At 44.9% G+C, this 19303-nt stretch overlaps 1 protein-coding gene across 1 annotated transcript in view; it reads right to left on the reverse strand.

The window, feature by feature from the left end:
- The window catches only part of AARS1 (alanyl-tRNA synthetase 1), a 336551-nt gene that overhangs the window by 301010 nt on the left and 16238 nt on the right, over positions 1 to 19303 (reverse strand). Inside the window, exons 3-4 of the mRNA XM_086945275.1 lie at positions 3576 to 3764; positions 1259 to 1404 (exon numbers count right to left, since the gene is read on the reverse strand). Coding sequence (XP_086801401.1) covers positions 1259 to 1404; positions 3576 to 3764 — 335 coding nt within the window. The remainder of the gene's footprint in view (positions 1 to 1258; positions 1405 to 3575; positions 3765 to 19303) is intronic.

Here is a 19303-nt window from a genome sequence, read left to right on the forward strand (position 1 = left end):
TGTGAGCATGCATGGTTGTTGCTGTAGCCGCTGCAATTGCATAGCCAAGTGTTTTCATGGCAGATCTCGAAGATGCTGTTGTGATCTGGATTGCTGGTGATGAAGAGGATGGTGAATTTACATTCCCAATTAAATGTATACTCTGGTTCATTCGAGCTACTCGAGAAATTCAAATGCACTGAATAACGAGGCAGCCATTTGAGTATTGTGTGCTGATTATGATTGGTGACACAAATGTTGTTGGTTTAAAGAAGGTGTATGAAGTTTCTTCGCACAGGCTAAGACACCAATGCTATGGAAATGTTTTTGATTAGATAGCTGGTGATGATGATCAGGACGATATTAGTAGCACCTACACTTGATTTGATTCACCGCAAGCACACATATGACTTAATAAACTACAAGGTTAAAGTGGGAAACTAAGTTAAGAATAAGCTGAAGGATACCTTATATCACACTAGCTTGCTGTCAGCCAATAAGTCAGATTGTTCTGTGTCAATAAGTGGTATTGCACTGTGAAGTTGTAAAGATGAGAGTAATTGACAATGAAAATGTACTGTAGATGTTCCTATTTAATGTTACTCAAGTTCTTGCCAACACAAAAAAGCTCAGTAGAGGAGCACAACCAAGCTTTGATGTATCAGTTAGGTTAGATGGTGTTTTAATAGTACGGCTTGCTTATGGGTACAGCCATTCAAAGTCTTCAAATAGGCAGAAGAGGACCAGGGAGTCACATGTATCGCTTATGGCTAGTACATAATTAAAGATTTCTAATTGGGTGGTGTTTTTGTCCTCCTGCTGTTTGGAATGGACTGAAGAGATCAGTAGTCTACAGATAGGCTTGAAGTTATGAGGGGACATGCGCCAGTTACATATCTGATATAGAGCAATCTTGAAGAATGTAGATAGATACAACAGAGGATTATATTCATTCTGAAACCTTCTTTCAGAAACGGACCATTTCATGGTCGTAGTGAGAAATAAGGTATGAGATGATACTTGATTAGGAGAGAATCTCTAGTGCCATCTTGACATAACTTGGCTTCTATATGTCCATTAACAGCTCCCAAAAACCAAAAATAAATGAATATACCTGTGAAATACTGCGGAGACTGTGTTCTAGCCACACACACCAAGAATTATGTAACCTGGAGCTTCATGGCATTGCACTGCATTTAATCCAGTGGGTTATCCAAGAACAGCAACACCTATACTGTGCTGGTAGCAATAAACAAATGAACAAGAAATACAGCCTTACCCCAAATTGAGCCAGATCTGTTTGCACTCAAGGTCCGGCTCCAGACCTGCTGCCTCATTCCCTCCAAAGTAGGTGACATACAGACGGTCAATGTCGATTCCAAACTCCTTAGTCAGCAAGTCCAGGGCCAGCTTACAGGCGAGTTCCTGCACAAATCAAATTTTTAAAGAATTTTTCAAAACGCATACTTTTTTATACGTCTTTCAATCACAGCAATGTATCTGCTGTCGTAACTACAAACTTCTGCAGGTTCCCACCGACAAAGAACAATCAAACATTTCATAGTACCAAGTAGGGCCAATGTAAATGTAAATGTAAATGTAGGTATACTTATATAGCGCAACCTGTCACCACAAAGGGCATCCTGGCGCTTGCCTAGGGAACCCGTCCTGGTATTCCCCTGTGAGAAGACCCGACAGGGTGTCCACAGGGTGAAAGTCAGGCATCCCGCCGCGAGGGGCCGTTGTGGAGATTAAGCAAGCTATTGCCCAGAGTCGCAGAGTGAGAACCCGTGAGTCGAGGAGGCACCGGGACGAGAATTATCGAGTCCGTGGAATTTTTAGCCCAAGACCCGCCGGGGCGGGGAATTGAACCCTGGTCCAGGACCGATCTCAGATTCCGGGTCTGCCGCCTCTAACCCCTGAGCCACACTTCTCCACTCAATGTAGAAAGAACCCTGCGGTAACAGTATATAGTGCCAGCATTAAGCATTAGGGATACCATTATGCAGTATCACCATCTAACTGTCATGTGGCGGGTTTCCGCCGTTCCGGGCGCCACAGGACACATGCAGGATCGGGATACTCACTTCCGGCCGGAAGTGGTGTCCCGGTCTAGTCCTCCACCTCACCAAGCACTTCCGGGGGAATACGCTTAAATGCGTGAAGCACCGCCGGATCGGTGCTTCTGATTCCGAAATCATTACGGAGCCCAGCAGTCGTCGGAGGACCGGTCTTCTGCTCCTCGAGTCTCCTGGAGGGTCCGCTGCTCTTCGAGTCACGGTAACGCTTCCCTGTGACTTCACGCGTTACGTGACATTTCGTTGCCGTTTTGTTTTCTTCGTTGACACAGCCGCGCAGGAGCGCTGCTGTTTGCACCTTTAGGCTGAGCGCCGAGAGCGCTAGGTTTCTTTGTTGGGACAGGACTGACTCTGTCCTTGGCAGCCGCGCGGGCGCGCTGCTGCATTCCTTACTTTTGTACTTCCCATTGGCAGTCGCACAGGAGCGCTGCTGCCTGTTGATTCCGAAAGTGCAGGAGCCCGGTGACATTCTTTTCTTGGGTTACTCTTTCTTTAGGCAGTTGCGCAGGAGCACTACAGCTAGTTTCATCGCGCATGACGCGTGGGAGCACTGTTGTGCTATTGCATGTGGCGCAGGAGCATTGCACAAACATGCACTGGGCCGCGCTATAGCGCTTACCCTGGAGTTCCTGTTATTTGCACCCTTACGCGCAGAAGCGCCTTCTTGTTTGTTTGGTACTTTGGTGGTTCTTGTGCAGGAGCGCCTTCTTCCATTTCTTCACCGAGGCATTTAAGCTCCTGGACACCAAGTTGTGGGGCTCTTCCTTGGTTCAGCACGAACAGCGTGTCTTGGTGAGTACCGGAGACAGGGGCTCCCTCCTGCATGTGTTTTGTGGGGTGTTATGACGCAGGAGTAGTACCTCGTCCTAATTGGGTCTTTCTCTTGTTCCCTCAGCTGTGCCAAGACCCTACCCCACGTCCCTTCCACCTAAGGCCACTCCTCTTACTTATTTGGCCCCCTTCCCTGGATATATCTTATCCTTGTCGGGTGTTACTCCCCGCGGGGGTTGGTTAGGACCAGGGGCGGTGGTTCGTGTCGTCTCTGCAGAATCACTTCACAAGCCCAGGTGAGTCTTGTGGGGTGTCTGACACTAACACAACGTTGTCCAACATAGGTCCATGAGGATTGTATCCATGCATAATTTTCAGGGTAATTGTAAGTGTAAAAGAGTTTTATCCAGATTCAATATTTGTTTTAGGTGGATATCCTGGAAATCTAGAACTGATAGGGCCATTTTGGTCCTTTTCTACACCCTGCTGATTTAGCTCAAGTCTCTGAACATGCAGTGAACAGTGCAAATAACCAACCAGCACTGGGTCAAACAGAAAAATCTCACGGCTCACTACATACAAATCTATAAATGAGGCCAGGACAAAAAGTGTGAAGCACCAAAACTGAGGCCAGGGGACAGCAGCTCCATCACAAACAACAATGTACTGCACCTATAACAAACCGAGGAGCAACCAATATCAACAATTTCATCCCTTCTGGTACAGAGTGCCACCTCCCAGGCTCACCTTGAAATAGTCTCCAAATGACCAAGAGCCCAGCATTTCAAAGAAGGTGTGATGGTAGACGTCCTTGCCAACATCGTCCAGGTCATTGTGCTTGCCTCCTGCACGGATGCACTTCTGAGTATTGGCTGCACGGTTCAACTTGGCCATTGGGTGCGAGGGGTCTATGGTGTTCAGAAAGATTGGCTTGAACTGAAAAAGATAAAAAAACATTAGAGATAAGAAGAGCAAGCTTTTCATTCAGCACTTTTCTTTGCCGTGAGAAACCTATTTTAGAACAGCAGTACCTAAGCTCTTCTGCTGTACTTTCCCACATCCCTGCGATTTAACGGTCACTTGTATTGAGCAGGAATTTGCTAAATCATCCCATCTAGATCCCCCTAAGGAGGACGGGTCACAAACACATAGTAAGGAGAATAAACTTGAATCTTTATCCATTCAGAAATTAAAGAAATTCAATGAAGTAAGGAAATAGGAAAAAAAAAAGTGTGATTAATCTGGGAGGGATATAATATATATATATATATATATATATATATATATATATATATATATATATATATATAGATAGAGAGAGATATAGAGAGCGATATATATATATAGAGAGAGAGAGAAGTTTTGGCATTTATATAGCACAAACATAGCTAGGAAGCAAGACCAAGTATATTGCATGGGGGGAGGTTGAGAGATGATCTACAAGATTGTGACAAGTACACTTTTTTCCTTGGCACAGGGAGATTATGTAATTTGCCAAAAAAGTACACAATGTTGAGCCAACTGTCCAGGCCAGGATTCGAACCTGGGTCCCCAGGTTTCAAAGTTCGCATCTGTAGGCACCAAGCCACATCTTGTTGGAGTGCATTAGATCAAGGCGAAGTCTTACCTGGCACTATGTTTCACCACCTATGAGTAAGGCAGGAGAAGGCTTGTTTTATGTTTTGCTTCGTCTGGCTGTGATGATTTCTAGAATTTGAAGGTTTCTGGTCCAAGCGTTTGTCTTACCGTTCTAATGTAGAGTTTATCTTTTAGGTATGAAAGAAGGCCAATGCTGAGCACTTTGCAAGAGATGAATGCCATCTTGAATTCAACTCTGGTTTCCCACAGGGAACCAGCGGGCGTATTTTAGGAAATGAAGTTTATGATCGCATTTCTTAGCTCTTGTGATCAGTCAAGTCACAGAATGAAAGAGGACTTTTAGAGGTACAACTGTGGGATTAGAAAGGCCAATTAGAACTGCACTGTCTCCGTCAAGATTATTGAAGAACACTGTAAATGCTGATGTACAATTTGAATGAAGAATTAAGGGCTTAAGCTTAGTAGGCAGATGGGGTTGGGAGTGTGGGGGGGGGGGGGGGGGGGGGGAGACTAAATCCATTTGGAAACATGATTAGTTAGATTGAGGCTATGGTTGATGATAAAGCCAAGAGACTTGGCACGGAGAACAGGAAAAGGATACATAACCAGGGCCTGTAGCATACCAAGAAGATTTTGAACTTGGGTGAGAGATTATACAACTGGATTTTAGTCTTTGTATACTGGCTGAGAGGTACAGCTGAGTATCATCAGCATACTGAAGTATGGGAATACTGAGTTACGGGCTCTATATATACTTTAAAAATTGCAGCAACAGACTAGGGCCTAGTGGAACACTTCGCTTAAATGTGACACTGTTTTAAATTTCCAGAAGCCCAATGGTTCAACTCAGGATGCCACATAGAAATATTTGCGTGGGACAAAAGATAATTGCTGACATCAGGAGACTAGTATCGGGCATGGAACACTACTAGCCTCCAGCATGCCACCTTGGTGTACAGTGCCATGATTAGTCCCTTAAAACCACGATGAGCATTTCTCCCTCAAACCTCAATATCCTGGTTTGGCCAAAATCCAGAGCTTTCTGCAAAGTGAGGGGGTTTACAAATCTAGTTCTCTTTACATTTCTCTATCTAACCCGGGGCCACGCAAATAAAGAAAAAGAGAGGGGTGCAATAAGGTGAAACCCTACCTACCTACTAAACAACGTCCACCATTCCTCAACCCCACTAGAGCCTGTGAGAATACAAGTGTGTTGCAGGATGAAAGTTATGTGGTATGGCAGGAGTGCCTAACCATGAAAGACTAGAACAATAAACAAAGATGGACCCCTGGTACTCTCTTGGGCATCTCTCAGTCCTGGTAGATTGCCAAAGAGCAAACAGGCCACTTAGAGAGACCTGATAAGTAATTGACAACTGGAGATAAATCCGACACCAATTTATAAAAATAAATCTGGTGTTTATATAATTCTAGACACCAAAACGAAATAGATACATACAGGATAACTAGAGCTATCAATTTTAAGTCATTAAATAAAATCAGTACTTTGCAGCGTAGAAAAACATTAATGTTGAGCTCAATGGGAAAAACATTTATGAAATCGGTTAGAGTAAGTTCAACTGCACCCTCTCAGGATTACGGCCTTGTGAGTCCCCAGATCACTACATAACAGCTAGCACAATTTTACCTGACCCAGGGGAGCGGGTTGCAGAGGTGCACTTTAGCTGTCAATCAGGCTTAAGGTTTTTAAATGACAACTTTAGCAAAAAGGTACTTGTAAATCGTGCTGAGCAACAATCTTTGGAATTTATGCAAGGAGCTGCCTTTGGACCAGGAGTCTCCAGGCAGATCGACTCTAATGTGCTTGGGGGACTCCGTGGAGAGGTGCGCTTGGCTATCCTTGGTGCTGAATGGATCTGCGGCCAGCGGTGCGGACAGGTGTGCCAAGAGAGGGTGAAAACAAATGCAGGATCTTTATGATGGAGCTACTGGGGTGGTTGGTCATTCGTGCAGTTGGATCTCTCCTATTGGAGCGTCGAGTAAAGCAGGTAGTAATCGGATTGACCACCAGCAAGCCTTGGTACCTGCAAGCACTGCGGTTGAGGGAATCTTGGTCCAGAGGACAGGGGAATGGTGCCCAGAAGCTGTCTGCCCAGTGACTGAGCAGTCACGCCAGACGGCTCAGTGGACGGTCAAGGTCGTGGATTTAGCGGTTTGTGCCTGCTGGCTGCAGACCACTAGTTCATCTACCCTAAAGGGAGTTCTTGTAAAGTCTGGAGTTTGCAGAGGGGTTCACCTTCCTTTTGGGATCCGGCCTCCTGTCTTGGTCGAGTTGCAATCCAGCAGGTGCAGGGTGGCTGCCACAGATGCAGAGCTTAGCGCCTCTCTTCGTGGAGTCCTGCCTTTTTGTGGAAACGGGTCTGTTCTTGGTATCACGTCGAATCTAAGGCTCTGGTGTCTGGGGTGCCTCCCTTAAATCCTGGATTTCGACTAAGTGGGTGAGAGGACTAGTAACCAATGGCATCGAATCCTGCAACTAATCCACCCCAGTAGTGACCATATCCGGTGGGAGTATGTCACTGAATCTAGTCAGAACCTGTTTTTTGTCTAAATTCAAAATGGCCAAAACCATCCTCACCTGTGCACCTCAGCTGCAATACCCTAGAGGTGTGGTTAGCCTTGTGGATGTGTACTACTCCTAAATAGCTAATTTCCCGTCTGCCCACATAGACAGTCCCTGGGACAAGCAGAGGCTTTGTCCTTGAGTCAGGGGCAAGTTGCTTTGTCCATTGCGCCAGTGAAGCATCTGAGGCTCACTGCTGTGATGTTCCGTTCACTAGCCACCCTGAGTGCGCTGGGGTGTCTCATCCTGCACAGACAAGTCTTCGTCTCTGGGAGTGGCGCACACTTCCCAGAATGAGGTCATACTTCTGACTTGGCGGCAAACCCTCAAAAAAGCCCAAGAAAGTTCAAGAACAATGGGTTAACTTGATTGGCACGGTCCAAAGTGCCACCTAGGTGCATGCTGGTTAAATCTAGGCACCATCATAGTGTCAGGGTTTAAAAAGCCAAGTGTTTAATACCAAACATGAAGACAATCGACCGTTCCATAATGAAGATGAACATCTGGGGTATGGCCAGTGTCTGGCCCATGTTATCCTACGGAGGGTGGGGCACTTGCAGTAGAATTAGGTTTAAAATTCTACCACAGAGCAATATCTGCTTGCACATATATATTTACACATATAATAGAATGCACCCTGCCTCTTGAGCTATAGGAGGCCTACCTTATTGGGGACTTGCATATTAAATGCAGTGAGGGGACCTTGCCACACATGGTGTGTGCAGGGTCAAACTCTAGCAGGCCAGCTGCTCGTGCAGGGCTGACGTGGCAGATCTACAGCCTTTGATTTCACTCAGGGTAGCACAATAACTACTGGAGCCCAGGTGCTCCTTTTACATCCCTGTCCTGGGTACCACTGGTACCATATACTAGGGATTTACAGGGGTGTAAAGTGCTTGCGAATTGGGTGTACCAACTTACATTTACAGTTTTAGGGAAAGAGCAATGGTGCTTGGGTTGGTTAACAGGACTCACCACACTATCAGATCAATTACCACTGCATCTAGCAGCAAAAAGGTGTGTGTGTGTTCGTGTGTTCTGCAAAAAGTCCAGTTTCCTACAAAGAGGACCAGCAATCAACAAGTATTGCCTACACAGTGCCATCAAGTAATAGGAAACAGACATGGACACAAGACCAGCACCAAACCGGATTATCTACGAACCTTTGCTAATTCCTAAAACTATTCTGAGAGTGGGGTAAATAATAAGCTATTCCATATTGGTCATTTGCCCTGGATTTTATTCTATTCTCAGTGCATTAGACTTGTATGTACCTATGGGATTTCTATCCTGCTTTGGAGGCCTTGTATTATCCCCCAGTGCACCAATAATGCATCTTGCTCTCTTCTACCATACTCCCTGCTTGGAGCTGTAGCCCGATTTGTGTAGTTAAAACCTTTTTGCTATTTATACTATTTCCCCTATATACAATCCCTCCTTGCAATCAATGGAGGGGTTAGCACATGCTTTATCCTTCCTTCCTGGGGTAGTTTCCCCTATTGGTGGTAGCTCATTCTTTTGCCTGATTAAGTTTTTAACAATCACTGTTACACCTCTAATTTCACTTTTCAATTTCAGCAGTCTTCACTGAGCACTCTCCTAGTGCTTCCTTACCAACATTCTCCACTTCCCTCTCATCCTTTTTTGGTAATTGTTACTTTCCAGGGGCACATATCTATTTTGGGAGACAATATTGAGATCTAAAGGCACTCCTGGAGCCATTCAAGTTGCAGGTGTGGGTCATGTTTCGCCTTCAGAATTTTTAATCAAGAGGTGGTAATGACTCGGGTAAAGAACCTTTTTTTACTTTATCAAAGATTTTTTGACATACAACTCCCTTATTGGGATTAATACTACTGTAATTTAAGGGGGGGGGGGAGTTAAGTTAGTCTGTACTTCCTCTATTAGAGTATCTCATGTATGGCTCCTTCAACCGCTGTATGCTTACCAACTGTCCAAAACAATATTTGATATTACAATTCCTATGGGCCGGTAAGTTACCTTTGCTTGACTGCAAAGTCAATACACTTATGTAGTGTATCAGGCGACACAGTACTAATACAGAGACAAACTGATCAATGAAATCTTTGCTACAATAGCTCTTGGATTACAGCACTTGCTATGAACAACTTTGTACGAGGTGGATGCACACTTTACAAAAGAATATAATCTACCACAAAAATGTACTTTATAAGATTGCTTTAATCCTCATAAATATAAATAAAACATTCAAAAAAAAATCAAGCATCAGCCTCGATAAGGTTTAAACCAGACTGTAAAAGAAAATTCACTGTACAGCCTAGGAACAGGAGGTTACAGAGTTCACTATATACAAAAATCCAGGCTTTTCCAGGCTTTTCGACGATCAGTTACTAGAATATCCAATATGGCCAGCTTGAAAGGGATAACACCTTACTTTAGCCAGATCACGTAGAAAATCACTTGCAGGTGGCAGAAACAAATCCTTCGAAAAATAGGAAATTGAAATGTTTGTCTCTTGAACTAATTATATGCTCTAGGTAGTCTCGGTTACTTGCTCCAATAACGCAATAAAATACTCATACTAAGTTGGACTATCAACTTGCTACAGAATTTTAAAAATGTAAGTTTGTCAATGCAAGGTAGTTAAAAAGTATAGAAACAGTAGGAATATCAGAACACACAGACAATCTGGGTAGCCATAACTTTCTTGGCAAGTCAAAGTAAGAGAGGTGGCCCAGCCCAATCTACTCGGGGCGCCTCTTTTTAAGCTGACCCCTGGCAGCAAGGCAGTCTTCAGCATGTGGTCCAGGCACCCAAATAGCAGTCATTGTTAGGGCCATGCACTGCGGAAAATGAATCAGTTTTTAAGATGCCTCTTGGCAGCAAGGCAGTCTGTGGCAAGTGGACCGTGCCCCCGAACAGCAGGGGCAGCGTCTCACCAGACAATCTTAGCTCGCAACCAATACTTCTCTGGAGCAGCCACTTCAGCATGAAGGTTTCTGCCACCAGACCTACAAAAATGAACATCACCCACCACCAACAAGAAGCATCTGAAGACCAATCTTTTCAGATAATACTTAGGTTATTGTTCTTGACTAGTTTGTGTTACCTGCTTGCTGTGTCCTGTGTCTTCTGAAAGCCCACAACGCGGCATTTGCCATCTTTCAAAACCCGTGGTGGGATGAGGGTACCAGGGGCTACGCGGCCACCATAGCATTGCCTACTTTGTTCCACACACTCTGGGGAGGCCACAACCCCCCAGAGTGCGTTGCTCCAGCCCACAGCTGCCACGAGTGAGGGGGAGGCGTGGCCAACGTGCTTATAGAGCAGCCTCTCCCACCGCTGCACGTGACACAGCTCGGACGAAGCCCGGAACAAGGGCGGGCCTGTCTGAGCCCATCCGAGAGCGGTAGAGGACAGGCCATGCCACCCCTCTTGGATTCCATCTCTTGGACAGTTGAGCATTGAGACCTTGTACCTGTGAACGGAGGTAGGCTTGAATGAAGGTAGGCTTGAACTAACACCTACCACTTAGACTCTGTTGGACACTGCCATGGATGCTTGCAATAGGCACTGGCATTCAAATCCCGTGGTAGGGAGGAAAGTTTACTTTGAACTAAGTGCTGGACAAACACCAAGATTGAAACCCAAGCAAGAAGTACTCCTCTTGTTTTACCTGTATACACGCTGCTTATTTTTTCGCTTTTCTATACATTTGAGCTCGCCTCTGTTTTAACTCAGTTGTGGTATTATTAACACCACTCAAAATCATGGGGAGGAGAAAGTTTCAGACTGGGACCACTGGGGCTAAATCATCGGCTAGCTCTTTCTCCACTGTCACCACAATGGACTCTTTCTTGCAGAGAGCAGCCGCTGTCATTGATAAAGAGATTGAGCTTGTGAATAGGCGTCTCTCCGGATTACCCTCCAATTGTCTGTATCCACCTTTACCTAGATCCAGTGTGCCCCTGGTTGAATCGTCATCTGTCTGCTCTGACAGATGCCACGGGTCGCCTATAGTCTCTGCGGTCACTGAAGGCTTACAGCCTATAAATGAAGTTCCCTCTCCAGTGCTCTCTCGCACCCCGCACAGATCTCTCCCCCAGTTATTATAATTGATAGAAGAGGTAGTATTGTTCCACCTCAAGGGAAGAACAGTACTAATATATATTGAGTCCTACAACAACCCATCCGCTCTTCGAGCCTAGTCAACCCACTGCCCAGGGGAGTACAAAACGTAAACTTGAAACCACTGGGGGTAAAGCTAAAAGATCAAAATTGACCCCGGCCCCCAAGCTTCCCAATAAACCTTTAGTGCCCAAAACGGTAGCCAAAAATTTCGATACTAAGGCTACCAAGGCTTTTTACGACATAATGACTACCTTGTTGGACACCAAACTGAGCCCTATACTGGAGAGGCTGACAGCAATAGAGAAAAGTCTTGCGGCGGGGCCAAACCGACAGTTGTGTAACCCGTAGGGTTACACGTGTACACGACCCAGTAGTCAATCCTGGTCTAGGCACATTTAAAAATCACACTAATTCACACGCAGACCCGCTGCCTGCACAGCAACAAGCGGCGCAGTCTGTTTATGGGCGACAGACGGCCAAAGGGGCAGCCTAACCACTAGTAGGTCTCTGGCAGTCCCTTTGTACAAGCGGGATTCTCAAACTACTGTAGGTCAGTCGGACGGCACTGTGGCGCCACTGGGGAAGGTCCGCCAGAGCCTTACCACTATTCATCCCCCACCAGAATCTACACCATATGTAGTGATCTTGAGTAGCATCCCGCCTCTTCGTTCAGACACAAATGAAGACTATAATAACTTAAAGAACAAGGCATTCAACTGGCTAACAACAAATACCCCGGTGGGTCCAGGTGTGGAACGCAGCATTATTATGGTACATCGAGTGGCATGGGTTGGCAACTCCAAAAAGGTGGCCAGGGGCGATTGTGTTATAGTTAATTTTAATAGGGCAGATGTAGCTGAAAGAATCCTATCAGGTGTTGCTCATGTTCGTCAGTCAACTCATGGGTCCCCAATACTGGCACTCCCTCTGGGTTTCTTCTACAGAGCTGAACCCCATGGGCATATAACGGGGAACAAGGAAAGGGAACCCTTACAAGCTAGATGGCCGTACAAAAGCCCTGCAGGTAAAAACCATGGGTATCCACAACCTTTATTTAGTACATGTCATCAATGGGGCCCTCACTCTAAGCCTGCCGCGCCTCCCACCCTAGCATTAGCCAACAGATTTTCCATGTTATCGGGGTGGGAGGAATGTGATTGACTGGACATCTCTGGTGAGAGAGTAGCAGAGCCGAAGAACCAACAGAGGGCCCACCTGATCCCGATGACAGAGCTAGAGATATTGCAAACGATTCCCTCTCCATCACCACAAATAGAGTTGATACCCACCTGAGGTGGACAGTAATGTCATATCTTGGAACATAGCGGGCCTGGTAGACCAGTTCCAGGACCCCTTATGGCATCAATTTATTAGGCAATTTTTAGTAATCTGCCTGCAAGAGACCTGGTCAGTGGATTGTAATCTGTTTCTGGAGGGTTCTAAAGGTTACTTTGTCCCTGCCACCCCTTCAACTAGTGGTAGATCCTCGGAGGTTTGGTTATCTATATTTCCCTGGCTGTTGACTGTGGTACGAATCTGCCCCTTCTCTGCACAGGGCCTACAGGCCATCGCATTCAAGAAGGGGAACCATATTAGGACCTTGATTAACTTCTATAACCCACCAAACAGTAAAAAGGGGGAAGGTAACATTATAAAGCTGAGTCACTATCTAAGGAAGCTATGTGACCTAAGCGTACACCCCTTGATGGTGTTGGGAGACTTTAACACCCATCCCTATGGCGATCCTAAGATTACGAACATGGCTGAAATGGGTTGTCACAAAATGAGGGGGTTTCATTTTGAACACTCTTCACAGGGGGATGAATTGAACAAACTAATCAATGAATTTGACTTACTGCCACTGATGTCCCTCTCTGCCCCAAACAGTAAAACCTTGATCCTTACTTTAACCCCTTCGCTGCCGATGACGAGCTGAGCTCGTCGTCAGCCACGGTGGTCGTGTGCGGATGACGAGCTGAGCTCGTCATGTAACGCGGCTTTTTAAAAATTGCCGCACACAGCGGGAAAAGCCGCCGCAGCGATGCGGTTAAATAGATAGAGGCACTGGGTCTTTTATTGACCATATTCTAGTCTCTTCTCCCTCCCAGTCCCTTTTCCAGAGGTTTGCTATTAAAGATATCTGTTATAGCGATCACAATCCTCTTTGTGTACACTTCTGTGGCGTGCTTCTATCCAGCAAACCTAGGGGGAGGGTAAAGGGAATCATGAGACCTACAGACGGTGGGCGCCGTCTTAAATGGTCCCAGACTGATCCAGACGCTTTTTTATAGGGAGGTGAGGGACTCCTGTGTAGCTGAACGTGCCCTCTGTGTTCAACCAGAGAGTCAGCCAAGGAATATTCTTATTGCTTTTAGTTCCATCAAACGCAAAGTAGGGGAATTTGTGAGGGCCCCAGCCAGTAAGGTATTTAACTAACCCAAGATGGTTTGATTCCTCTTGCTCGCAGGAAGCACGCAAGTTAAAGGAGGCCCTGAAAGAAGTGCTGAGAAACCCCACAAATATACAGGCTTGTCAAACAGGATATAAACAGGTCCTAGCCGCTCGCAAGAGAGCATTGAAGGAGGAGGCATGGAGGGAGCGGTTGCAGTCTAGCACCCTAAGGAATGGTACACGGTTTTGGGGCATTATCAACAGACCCCGGTTTTCTGAAGATCCAGGTAATATCCTAGGCTCCCACATTACGGACGAGGTATGGGTGGCACACTTTCAACTCATGTTTAAGGGCCCTATGGGTCAATATGACCAGCCAACTCGGTCAATAAATACTGACCATCTGGTCTTTGAGATGTCAGAGGTAGAGGAGGGAATCGCGGGCTTAACTAGCAACAAGGCACTGGGTCCGGGCGGAATTCCGCCGGACCTTTTTAAAATCGGATCCCTCACTCTGGGCCCCAATCCTGACGGCTGTATTGAATGCAGCAGGCAGGGACGGTAGCCCCGATACATGAGCAATCCCTACCATTGTGCCTGTGTTCAAAAAGGGGGACCGAAACAGTACACATTGTTACCGGTCTATCTCTCTCAGTGACTGTGTAGCTAAGGCGGTGGGAGGGGTATTACTGCAAAGATTATTTGCCTGGGCAGAGGACCGCAATATTATCGCCGATACCAAATATGGGTTTCGTGTGGGGAGGTCCACAGTGGCCCAATGTTTAAATTAGTAGTTGATCCTCGGCAAGTACACGATGGCCCGCCCGGGTACGATCTACATGGCCTTCATGGACCTATCGTCCACGTTTGACTGTGTTAATTGGGTCAAACTGTGGCAGTGCATGAGGCCCATGGGGGTGGAGGCTCCTATCGTGGACTTTCTGATGGATCTGCATAGGGATACTAAGGCCAATATTAGATATGCACAGGATCTCCGGGCTTCTAGAGAATTTGACATTGAAAGAGGGGTGAGGCAGGGCTGCATCTTAGCCCCCTTCCTGTTTAATTTATATATTAATGACCTCGAGGGAGCCCTGGTATCGAAGGGGCGGACTTTCCGAGTGTGGGTTGTCTGGGTCTCCCCATCCTCCTATACGCGGATGATGCGGTCCTGATAGCAAGAACTGCCAGAGGACTTCAATCTTTACTAGATGCTTTCCTGAATTTTATGGGTTCCCGAGATCTAATGGATTAACAACGCAAAATCTTATATCATGCAGGTAGGGTCCCGTCCAACGAAAACGTATTCTCTCTCAGTAGGTTCTGAGAAGGTTCCCACAACATCAGTTTTCTCATATCTGGGGGTAGTGTTTGATGATCGCCTGAAGTGGGGGACACTTATTCAAAAGAAGAAGGGGGAGCTCACACGAATAGCTGCCGCAATTTTCAGCTTTGATGCTAAGATGGGCAAGCGCCCAATTGCAGCTATGCTGAAAATTTACCAGGCGAAGGGCGTGTCAACTGCATGTTATGGTAGTGAAATGTGGGGGTATACCACGGCAGATTCGCTGCAGGTGGCAGAGAATAACTTTCTAAAGCGCCGGCTGGGAATGCCAACTGGCTTATCGAATTTGATAGCCCATGAAGAACTGGGCCCCCCCCTTCCTATGTGATATCTTTGCTTTGCGTCCATTAGTGTTCTGGCTTAAGTGCTGGCCAAACAAAGAATTAAAACTTACTCAGCAGATTTTAAGGGACTGTATGTCCCTGGATCATATGTCCAGAATTCCCTTGGCTGATGTATGTAAAAGGTCGCCTTACAGAGCTGGGTCGCCCAGAACTCTTTTTAAAACCCTTAACCATAGCAAAAAAAGGATGTTGAATTGGTAAAAAAAAGTATTCATCTCTACAAGGAAGCTGGAATGAGATGAACAGGAATTATGTAAACCAAGCGTCCGTAAATTTCTAACCCATCCACTAACAGAGCCATACCTTCTGGGAACACTGACCAAATATGAGCGGTTTCTGTTGACAAGGTTCTGTCTTGATTTCTTTCCCCTTGTAATTGCTGTTCCAAAAGGGTGTAGCAGAGGACAGGTGTTAGCACCATGTGGCTGCGACAATCTGTCTCCACAGGATCAGCTACACTTCATGTTCCTCTGCAAATTCTATGAAGTACCTCAGAGACATTTTTTACTCCCCCTTTTAAAGAAGCTTAATTTTAAGCAGGTTGGCCCAGCCCTTTTGTATCTGCAGCTGTTGAAACCTGACTGTATGATTTTTATTGTAGGGTATTTGAAATCACTGGTGAGAACCAGGGTCTGCTTGGAATATTAGTCTCTTAAGGGGGGTGGGGGGGGAGAGGTACTCACAGTTCTAGGTATGCTCCCAGTGGGTCTTCTATGTGATATATTGAAACTTATTTATTGCACTTACCATATTTTATTCGTAATTTTCTATGTTTTAAGGAAATTAATTCTATACTTCTTTAACATAAATTTTTATGGAATGTGTATATTTACTGTGACTTTTATGGTTTTCATCCTGTAAAACCGAATAAAGTTTTATGAATTGAATAGTATCATATTAACTAAACAATTTATAATTCTTTGTTTCAATGACTGCTGTGGACGATTTCCTCTCACCCCAAACCCCAGGTAACCTTTTCCCAATTCGTGATGTATGCCTATGCTATGAAATGTTGTACAAATGTCGATGTTTTTGCCCAACTGGCCTCGATATATATTCAGGACCATTGAAGACATTCAACATTGTTTTAATTGCTTCCTGATAGCAGTGCTTTAAGTGGACCAGTACTCAATAGTAATGAGTACCAGCACTTCTTAAGTTTTTTCCTTAAAGTACCTCCACTTCTGCTCAGCCCAGGTACAGTACCGGTACTCAAAGACTTAACAAGAGCAGCTGAAAACACGGGTTTCGCTTGTGGAAGCTGCCACCACTGAGATCCGACCATCAGTGTAGCTTTGTGCTGAGATTGCATCGGGTTGGAGACTGTGTGCCAGTCAGACTATGATTTAAAACACAGAGCCACTCACATTGGTGTAATGCAATGTTTACACTGCCTTCTCATGCACATGTTGAAAATCAATGCTGAGGTGAGGCAGGCAGAAAGTTTGACAACATGCCAAGTATTAGAAAAAAAACCAATCAATTTAATTCTGTGTATGTGTGGCTGTCCTTGTGTGATTGTCAGTGTGTTTGTGAATATGGGAGTGCTCCGTTGTATTTGTTGTGCCAATCACTTCCTACCCTAGTAAATGCTGGTCTTTGAATAACGGTGGTTAAGAGCTGAAAAGATATTGAAAGGAAAATTGCAGGCATTCTTAAGGTGGGGCTCCATAGATCTAATTTTTAACCTCAGTTTTGTAAAAAGCTTTAAAATGTTTACAATGGGTTATTGCTCAGACATCCTTCTCAGAAGTACAGACCAAGGTCACTCAAATTATGCAGTAGAGGGGGAATAAATAATGTGGCAAAGTTAATTTATGTGGCAACAAAATGCAAATTATATAGCAAGAAAAAGCAAATTAAGTGGCATTTTGTGAACGTAATATTTCTCCATTGTTTTCCATATATAAACACTACCTGGGCAAAGGTTTCAACTCATTGGTATTAGTTGGACACTTAAATGCAGCACTCAGCAAATTAAAGATGACCAGTTAACCTTTGCAACAGCCCTTCCGTTGTAGGCAAACACATGTGGTAGTGGGTTTTAGTAACTTTTAATCTGTGTGAGTTCGAAACTAATTTTTTGTTAAAATCTGAACTTATGTAGCAGAAGTAGTTTTAGGTGGCAATTGTGGAAAATAATACCCATGCTGAAAGCGCCGCCGCCTTAGAATCACATAAATCCAGTGTTCCTAGTATTGACAAAGCATTTCATTGTGTCTGTTTTAGCTGGACATTGATATATTGTGTCATGTTTTATTATGCTCTGCAAACTGCAGTAGAAGTCCTACAATTGATTCTGTTTGGTTGATAAGCAGTGAAGAGTGAACAATGGCTTGGTTTAAACTTTGCACTAAAGCTTCGCTAAGATAAGACATGAAGTGTTTTAGAGGCCGATCATGATGGCCGCTCTCTAGAAGAGCTACGCATCGACGATTGGGAGCAACAGTGTGACCCACGTCGTGAGGGATAAGGCTGCGGACTGGAGAGGAGCAGCCAGTGGCTGCTGGAAGCGAGACTCCTCATGTTTGCAGCCAAACTGAGAAGCCATGGAGACCAGCTGTGGAGAGGCACAATCGAGAGCCGACAAAAGGGAACAATGAGGTCAGTCAGCGGGGGCAGGACACCAACCACTTGACATTGCAGCTGCAGGTATGACTTGTCAACTGCCTGAAGTGAGAGGGGTGCGGTGCCCCGCAGCAACACTGCAGCATAGAACCTGCATAGAACCTGCTCCAGTCCTTGGCCATGAGTCGAGACACCACTGCTGGGAAAAGCAGCAGAACTTTTGTGGCGGCAGCCAGGACTAGTGGCTGAAGCAAAGAGCAGGGGTGTGGAATTCCTATAGTCCGATGCCCAGGACATATTCTTTGGGGTCAAGGGCGACAAGTTTTCATGTGCATTTTGTCCTTGGGACAAGTAGGTCCAACCCCTGCAGCACCAACCCTTTGGGTGGCAGTTTACAGTACCATATTATGGATCAGGGAAGGGCATTATCTGCAGTTAAGAGAATATTTGTGTTGATGTGTTAATGCTGTCCGAACTTGTATTTATGGTTCATTAATGCAAAGCCTTAATTATTAGGGGGAGCGTTCCACGGAAATCTAAGCTCGGAATACACTACTCACAGCGGTTTCAATATGAATGTGTACACACGTTTTTAAAATTTAGCAGTAGGAGGCTATGTATAATGCTCCCAGAATGCTCTCTGATTAGATGAAAATATTTGCAGAAGCTTGAAAGCAAGAGGGATTCTTTGCTTTCAAAATAAAATATGTTCACAAAAATTCTGAAACAAGGAAGAAATAAAAAACATTTTGCTAAGCTACTGTAAAACTTTAGGTACCGTTACTTTGCAGCATCATTTATCAAATGTGTTGATGCATGCTAGTATTTCCCAAAAATACTCTTAATGGAAAAATGTGTAACCAGTTTCAACAAGATTATGGGAAACAAAAATAGCAAGCATTGGCAAAGTCAGTAGGTCTGAAATTTGTAGTTAGCCTGTTGGTTTTGTCAATGCGGGTCTCGTTTTGGCATGGTTTTTGTTAAACCTTATTGCTGTGGGAACTGCCTGGCCTTCATCCTTATAAAAGTTTTGGTAAAAGCAAAAAAACATTTTTGGTCTCAAAAAGCACACATTGCCACATTAGTTCCTGGCATCGAACAAAACTACTTTGTGTGCCAATATGTTTCCTGTAAAAGAAGCAGAATGCCGTCACTCATAGTGAAGACAGCCGATAGAGACAGAGATACAATTTAATAAACACAAAAGGTCTCGGTTAACAATAGACCTAATTAGGGGCCAAATATAAAAGAAATCTAAAAGGTGCACCCATGGTAAATGTCCTTGTATTAGTGCAGATTTACAGCCTTAATGAATTCATACCAATTTACAGAAGTAGGTCAAGAAATCGTATTCCTGGAAAACATTTGTGAACTGCATTGTAAGGAGTACATTTTCAAACTTTTTTAGTATGGGAAAAGATTAGCAAAGATCTGGTGAAAACCCTTAAAACATACTATTAGCTTTGCACAGACTCAATAGGGCATTCCAATCCTGGAACTATTGCTTACCACTACCTTCAGTCCCAGTATG

This window comes from Lissotriton vulgaris, chromosome 12 (genome assembly GCF_964263255.1).
Source record: "Lissotriton vulgaris chromosome 12, aLisVul1.2, whole genome shotgun sequence".
NCBI lineage: Eukaryota > Metazoa > Chordata > Amphibia > Caudata > Salamandridae > Lissotriton > Lissotriton vulgaris.